We start from the raw sequence: 8,474 nt of genomic DNA on the forward strand, positions 1-8,474 counted from the left end.
TCCATTTCAATATTTTTATTTAGAAAAATAAGTTTATATCAGTTTCCCAAAAATTATGATAATATTGCTTGATTTTTCCTTGAAAAAATGAAATCGTTTCTTGATAAAGAGAATCTGATTTGTTTTTTCAGAATTAAGAAATTATTTATATTATATAAATATAACTCAAAAACGAGATTGTCTATTTTTTGTAAATTATATCTGTTTCTTTTTTTTTTCATGAAAGTTCATTGAACATTCTCAGTGCTTTTTTTTGTTAATAAAATTATTGTTTGGTAATTATAAATTAATGAATATTTCGAAATTTAATATTTTTATTAAAAGTGAGATTGTATATAAGAAAATTTAATTAAAAAAATTTTATATCAAATTACGCGTTTATTGTTAAAATTGTATGAAAAAAAAATTAAGTTTAAATATATTTTAAATCAACTTTTTTTTTTATATAAGAAGCACGTGAAAAACAATTATTTGTTATTAAAAAAAACAAAGTACCGTCTAGAAATATAAGAATTTCATTCAGTTAATTTTTTTTCCGAAAATTCGGATAAGTCTAAAGTCATAAAGAATAATATTAAATATTCTTTCGTAAAAATAAAATACCAACTACGAAAGAATATTTACTTTCTCGTCATATTAGTAGTTTTAAAATATGAAATAAAACTTAAGAGTTATATTTACGATACTTTTAGAGAAAAAATAAAATAAACGAATGTACGAATTTTCTAAACCTGTACGAATCAAACAAAACTGAAGAGCGAAACTTCCATATATAAATACTATAAACAATTTTAACAAAATATTTTCTTTTTATTCCTGTCTTAAATATATTTTTAAATCTCAAAATTGAAATTAAAAAAACAATTTCATTGTGTAAAAAATTTATTTTTCTTTTTCTTATGCGAGAAAAATTTATACATCCATAAACAGCATTAGTCATTAAATAAAAAAAAAAAAAAAAGAATTAAATTTATCTTAATTACTATTGGACTTGGTATTTACAACTTTTTTGATAAAAGTGATTAAAAAAATTCATCAAGTAATTCTGCAGGAACACTCATGTCTTGATCTTGTATTTCTTGTTCTTGAGGTTTTTCTTCTTGTGATTTTACTTGAGACATTGGTTCAGATACTTCAGTTTTACTCTCATAATATTCATCAAGTAATTCTGCAGGGACAATCATGTCGTCTTGATCCTGTGTTTTTTTTTGCATTTTCACTTTAAACATTGATTGTGACTTCCCTTGAGACATTGATTGAGATGATTTCTCTTGTGTTTTCAATTGAGACATTGGTTGATATAATACTTGACTTTGAGACATTTGTTGAGTTGACATTTGTGATTTCATTTGAGACATTTGTTGCGATTTTGCCTGCGAAGCTTTTATTGATTGCTGCAAAAGAAAATTTCACAATAAAAAAAAAGTGTAATTTAAATTAATTCGAAATATTTTTAATTCTAATTTTAATTTATAGAATAATTTAAAGTGAATTTAATTTAAAGTTCTTACACTTTGAGTTAAATATTGACTTGGATTTTTTGTATAATCATCTTCATCGTCTTCAAAGTCGGACCATTCTTCTTCAAGCCTCATTTGAAAACCTCCTCCCTTTGCTACAGCTTTGGCAGAAATTTTATCTAAATTAACAATTGAATAACTATTTCGTCTCAATTGTTTTTCCACATGTTCTTTTATTGTATCATATGCCGATGTAACTTCTCTCGATAAGACATTATTAAAATGATATTCTGAAATAATCAATTTTTCGTCAATTAAATAGTTTTAATTATTTTTTTCAAACGCTAATTGAATTGTTTCTTACTTTTTAAGCTCGCTTGATTCAAATTAAATATGTGAACGTAAAATGAAAGTTGCTTGTATAACTGAGTCTCTGAATACTGAAAAAAATGTATTATTTTAATTGTAAGTATATTTTAATATATTAATTATAAAAAGAAATAAACTTACAACTCGATGCATATTGGCATTTTCACATTGAGTGCATTTCAAATTATTTCCAGATGGACATAAAGGAACATATCGAGTTCGATGATAACAAATAGGATTTTCACATTCCATCCATCCTTGATAATAATCGGTAATTATTTGCCTAATCTCAAGTTGTAGTCTATTTATTATTGAATCTTTACTTCTGTAAGGTTCTTGTTTGCAGTCTGGATTTGAGCATTTCATTAAAGATGGCTCAACACTCGAACCCTAGAGAAAATATATATTTTTTTTTAATTTTATTTTCATTAAAAAAAAAGAAAAGTTACTCACATTATCGATAACGACGTCGCTTATTTGAATTTCAGCTTTGCAATTTTCATTCTGACATGTTAATTTCAATGGAATGCAATACTTATATCTATCTTCATCAATCGATGGTGCAATATGCGTTTCTTCTTGTCCATAAATTGGCTTCTTTGATTTATGCAAATGTGCTATACCTATAGTCAAAAGTCAATTAATTTTTAAATTATTATCAAAAATGAAAATTTGAAATATTATTTTAATTTAAATATACAAAATTAATACCCAAATGTTCTGCCAGCAGAGCATCATCGATTCCATCAATTGGCTCACAAATACGATTAATAACGGGAAAAACTTGACTCAACAAATAATAATCCGCATCTATTTTATAAACACCAATGTTTTTATTATATTCTTCAATATGATATCCTCTTTCAGTGGCAGATTTATCTGTTCCATCCTAAAAGAAAGAAAAAGAAATTTCGTACAATTTTCTTTAATATCAAAATATTAATTAAAAAAAACTTACGTCACAAACAATATAAGGAATAGTGTCACCAGCTTTCCACATTCTACCACCTTCTTTATTCAGTCTTAGTGCAACCAAAACGTGAGCTTGTTTTTTATCTGGATAATCATTTGGATCTTTTGATAATTGTTTACTAATTACAAGTTTCGATAATGGAACAGTATTTTCTTTCACCATTTTCCCAACTTTTTGTAAATATGTGAAAATATTTTCCATTCTTATCTCGCTGAGTTGATCACAGAGTAATTGATCCAAAATTATTCTAGAATAATAGTAAAAAAAAAATTGAAAATCATAATTATTAATGAATTTACAAAATTGATTATCAATTTTTTATGTATTAAAAATGTAAATGTGAATTTCAACTTACTTTCCAGTTTCACTTGCTAATGGACACCAATCCCTTCTGACAATATCAAGACCTTTGTGCTCTTGATTTAATATAATTTTTCCATTTGATCCCTTTGACATTGTAACTGCTGCGTATTTCTTTTTTTGTAAAAGTAACAAATATTTAAAAACTCCATCGATGTCCAATTCTACTTTTCGATAAAGTTTATTGACCTCCTGTTTAATCTATTTTTAAGAGAGAAATTTTATATAATTTTTTGTTTTTTTTTTTAAATGAAAGTAAAATTTTTATTATTAATAGAAAAAAATACCTTTTTTCCAATAGAAAAAACTTCATCATAATCGACAATATTCGTATTGATCATAATAGAATCAGTGTCACCATAAATTACTTCGTAGTTTAATTTTTCTACAAGTCGTTTTGTACTTTGTAAAATTTCTCTTCCTTTTGCTAAAATATTTTATGAAAATTAGTTTTAAAAAAATTAATAACTAAATAAATTATTGAAATTGAGAAATATAATTAATAATAATAAAAAATTAATATAATTGAAAATAATATTAAAATTGATCATTTCTAAATAATTATTTTTTTTTACCGGTTACTAAAGCTGCCAATCCTTTAGCATAAAATCGACAATGCGTTGCGCCCAAACAACCATACATGGAATTTGCTGTGAGCTTCAATGCCATTTGTCTAATATCGTATTGCATTTTTAATTCTGGTGCAAGATACGAGGCTTTCATCATTTGTTTCACTTGCACACGACTTTCAACTAGTTTACGAATTTCTGTTGGCACTACTCCTGCCTCTAAATCCATTTCCGGAAGATTTAAATCCTAGAAAAATTAGTAGATAATAAATCATTTAAATTAAGCCTATTAAATTTAAAATTATGTAAATTATTATTTGGAATTTTTTTTCAAAACGTTTTTATTAAATACCTCAAATTCAGCATAAGCAGCTCCAGGAACAGTTGTAAAGCATAAATTATATTCTTGAATTATACTCGGGTACAATGAATTAAAGTCCATTAGTAAAATCAATTTTTCGTAAAATCCTTTCTTTGGATCCAAGACCAAGCCACCGGCGTATGCCGGTTTTTTTCTACGACCTAAAAAATTAGTTGGATTTTTTTTTTGTAGCAATAGAAAAATATCAAAAATGAACAATAATTTAATTTAATAATTAATTTTGTTGAGACATTGTGAATAATAAATTAAAATTATTATTGTCTTACTTTCAGTGACATCTTTTCCCTTCTTTGTTTGCTTTTTATCTGGAGTAATATAACCCCTTTCGTGAAAAGCGTGCAATAAAAGAAATTCATTTCTTTCAGCTCGACCAGCAGATAAAGTTCTCGACAGAATATTGCCTGTAAAATAAAGGCAACAAAAATAAAATAATAAATTTTTAAATTTATAATTTGAAATAATTATTTTTAATTACCGGCAATGCACGTAATTTGTAAGGCAAGAGGCATGATATTCAATTCAAAAACCATTGAAATAATGCACGATGCCTCGAGCATTGTCAATCTTACAAGATTTTCTATTTTCTCCACAGTATTGTAAAATTTGATACACTCCGCTGGGGTTATTTCCTTACACTCTTTTTCATTTTTTTTAAGAACCTTTAAAATTACAATTATTATATAAACAAAAATTTGTATTCTAAAGATTATTTTTTAATTAGAAAAAGATTTTTAAACACTTACCGAAACACAAAGTGACTGAAGATCGTAACTTCTGACTTTTAAATTTAATTCTTTAGCTGATGTTTGAATATCACAAATCGGTCTACCACAAAATGAAGCGGCTACATTTATTTTCCCCTTTAAAAAAATAATAATTTTATAACAAATTTAAACTTCTATAAATTATTTGAATATGGTAAATTTTTAATAAATATTCTATATTCTACCTTGAACATTGGTGGATTAGATCTTCTCAATTTTCCCACACGGCTCCAATTTGACACCGAACATTTGTGAATTCTGTGCATCAAAAGATCAAATTGAAAACCAGTGTCATAACCAATAATCATATCTGGATCTGATTTTTGTATGATATTCAATAGTTCTTCAAGTAAATCGCGCTCCGAATCACAACGAATCATATTTGTATTTTTAATTTTTGAAAGGCGATCTTTAGCATGTAACGGCCAGGGAATTTCTTTTGGATGAGTTATAACTGAAATTTAATAAAAATTAAACCAATTATTTATTCATTTAAAAAGAAAATATCTTTTACTATCTTTAATTATAATAAATAAAAAATTTACTCACGACAATAATGTTGATCGAAAGGTGGTTTCGGTGCGGATTTATCAATATGATATTTATGCTGCAATAAAACTCCAACCATAACGACTTCATTTATATGATGTTTAGGATTTAAAGCTGAACGAACATTCAAGGTGGCAACGACCATTGGTGGTATTGCTTTTTGCAAATCTCGACTAACAACAGAAATGTGTTCTGGTTTCAAACAATTTACCTGCAAAGAAAAATTATTTTCAATCTTAAAACATCTAAGGCAATTTAAATATTAATTTTCTTTTATAATATTTTAAATTACCTGAAATTTACACCAAGTGAATGGATTTTCAACGACAGTTGGACACTTGATATCTAACCAACAAGGACCTTTGATATTTCTCTCGATTAATAAATATTCCAAAGCATTAACAGATGTTCCAAAAACAGCCTCAATTGCTCGTCCACTGTATGAAGAATCTAATTGTGGAAACGATGCCGAATATCGAACCTCCAAATATTCAGCTGTCTTTGGCGTTCCTTCACGTTCAAAAGCATAATTTTTTGTTGTTTTCATTGAACGAAATTCTTTTATACCATTTCTTCCAGCGTAATTGTTAAACTCATCGTACACATCTTCCATTGTTGTTTCCCTTGGCTCTTCATCCTTTAACACTGGTTTCAACTAAAATGTAAATGTAAATTAATTAGTATTACAATTTAAGAAAACCAAATTTTTTAATCTATTTTTAAATACCTGTTCTCTTGGTAAAATATAAATTCGTCTTGGAATATTCTTCACTACAACACAACAAGAAACGTATTTTTTACTCGACTCCAAATAAAATTTACCAAAAAGATTAACAACACCCGGCATTCGAAATGGATCCTCATAAGCGTCCCACCAATAAAATCGAAATATATTTTCTCCCGCTTCATTTTGAGTTAATGGCAATGTTATATTTTTATCATCAGTCGTATCTTTAAATTCATCGACTTGACATTTAAAATCATCTTCCCAATCTAAAATCATTTCACTTGAATCAAATACATCTGCTTCTGATACATTTTCAATTGGTTTTGTTGTTGTTTCACTTGATTTCGTTTTACAAATAGTAAATTCCGTCTCTTCGAAATCTTTGATATCGGTAATCTGAAATCGAAAGTAAAAAAAAAATGACAAATTAAAAAGGTTTTAAAAACTATTTATAGAAAATAAAATAAACGCACATCTTCAACGCCTAACATTGGTTCATCTTTATCTGGATCTTCGATTATTTGACTTGGTATAACTTTCTTAGAATCGAATGTTCCATTTGTATCTGGATCTTCAATTATTTGACTCGTAGAATCGTGAATTCCATTAGTATCAAAATCGTCAGATTCTTCAATCACTTGACTTGTAGATTGTTCTATTATCGAAGAACGATTTTTAATTTTGCCCACATTTGTTTTTGAACAAGTTTTACTTGGAGCATCAAATATCATCATGTCTTCATCTTCAATTTTTGCCAATGTATCCTCAAGATTAATTTTTGGCAATTTAGAAACTGGCGGTCTAGTGAAAAAAAAATTGCTCAAAAAATAGAATTCTTATTCAAAGAGAAAAAATATTGAATTTTAATTATTTTTTTTTTGCAACTTACGTAATTGGTTTTGTAACAGCAAATTTATTTTTTGGTTTAACTAAACGTTTTGGTGTGTTATCTTCATTTTTCAATTCTGACATAAGATCACCCAAAATATTATCGTCGTCCACTTTATCAGCGGCTTTAGCTTTTGAAGCCATATTCATAAACAAATTTTTAATATTTCCCTTATTTTTAGCTGCAATTTTTGCTTTTTTTCTTGGACCAGTTGTACTTGTCTGCTTTGCAGCTTGAATACTGTCTTCATCCAAATCATCGTCAAATATTTCTCTGCCATCTTCAACGTAACCTCCACCACCTTTAAAAATAATATATTAAAAAAACTTAACTTTTTAAACAAAAGAAAACATTGTAACAAAAAACAAAAGAATACTTAAAATTTCTTAAGACTTTAATTTAATTTTCTTAAGACTTTTAAGATAACTTTTCACATTTTATCATTGAAAATATTAAAGTAGAAAAAAAAATTAAGTACCATCATCGACTATCCAGTCGTCAGCTTGTCGATCCAACACTTTTCTATTGTATTCTTTCTCTTCCACCTGATCGTAAACATTTTCCAAATCATCGACTTCATATTTATTTTTACCACCTTTTAATTGTCTTAATTTCTCCAACGCCGAAAAGCGACCGGCCTTATCAAGCTTTTGACGTTTTGTTCTTCCCGAAGAAGCTGTGAAAAAAATTATTTTCTATATTGTTGGACCGCGAAGAAATTGTTTAAAATAAATAAATAGCCTTCAAGTAAATAATAACAACACATTAATTCCAAAATTCTTTGTTTATCATAATATTTGAATCAGTTTTAAACTTATTCAAAAACAAAACATTCATTGTTAGCTAACTGAAACTTTGAATTAGTAGAAACGTAAAATAGTAAAATATAACAAAATAATAATAAACCATACAAAGAAACCGGAAATTATGTAAATTAAATTAATATTTACAATTGTTTTTCTTGTGTAAAAACAAATTGCGACTTTGTTGTGGTTATGTTGACAAACGGAAAAAATTTTAATAAAAATATTAAACTTACTTTGTGAGTCATCCATTTTATAAAATATGTATCATAAAAGAATGTATAGCAAATTAAAAACTTAATTTAAAAAACTGTTTAATAATTTTAATATGTAAACAATTGGTAAACAATCATCTATAAAACGCAGCAGACATGCTGAGATGCAGACAACATTTTGGCGGGAAACGTCATCGTCAATATATCGATATTTTTAATTTGTCCTAATCGATTCAACAAAAATGAACAATTCCAATTGGCTGTTAATATTGTTCCCTATAAATATTTTCAGCAAATCAGAAAAGCGCATTTAATTAAGCAGTATGAATATACTTTAATTTTCTTATGTGTCATTCACTTCAAATCATTCACTCGGTAGTAACATTACGTAAAAACGCAATGGTTAAAGTAAAA

The 8,474-nt window shown here is 26.7% G+C and overlaps 1 protein-coding gene across 1 annotated transcript; it reads right to left on the reverse strand.

Annotated features, from left to right (window-relative positions):
- Window positions 1-864: 864 nt before the first annotated feature.
- LOC127279259 (DNA polymerase alpha catalytic subunit) lies at window positions 865-8,244 on the reverse strand. The gene is made up of 22 exons (XM_051301498.1): window positions 8,082-8,244; window positions 7,521-7,718; window positions 7,043-7,343; window positions 6,627-6,954; window positions 6,154-6,549; window positions 5,719-6,081; window positions 5,427-5,637; window positions 5,063-5,331; window positions 4,857-4,973; window positions 4,589-4,772; window positions 4,380-4,514; window positions 4,084-4,253; window positions 3,738-3,978; window positions 3,450-3,589; window positions 3,158-3,363; window positions 2,788-3,049; window positions 2,541-2,718; window positions 2,283-2,452; window positions 1,971-2,219; window positions 1,825-1,900; window positions 1,512-1,750; window positions 865-1,394 (listed from the first exon to the last, which is right to left on the reverse strand). Exons 1-22 carry the CDS (start codon window positions 8,095-8,097, stop codon window positions 1,023-1,025), a joined length of 4,821 nt encoding a protein of 1,606 aa, XP_051157455.1. The 5' UTR covers window positions 8,098-8,244; the 3' UTR covers window positions 865-1,022.
- Between the last annotated feature and the right edge of the window lie 230 nt (window positions 8,245-8,474).

The sequence above is a fragment of the Leptopilina boulardi genome, unplaced genomic scaffold (genome assembly GCF_019393585.1).
Source record: "Leptopilina boulardi isolate dan_hultmark-lab unplaced genomic scaffold, ZJU_Lbou_2.1 LbouV2_214, whole genome shotgun sequence".
Classification (NCBI taxonomy): Eukaryota; Metazoa; Arthropoda; class Insecta; order Hymenoptera; family Figitidae; genus Leptopilina; species Leptopilina boulardi.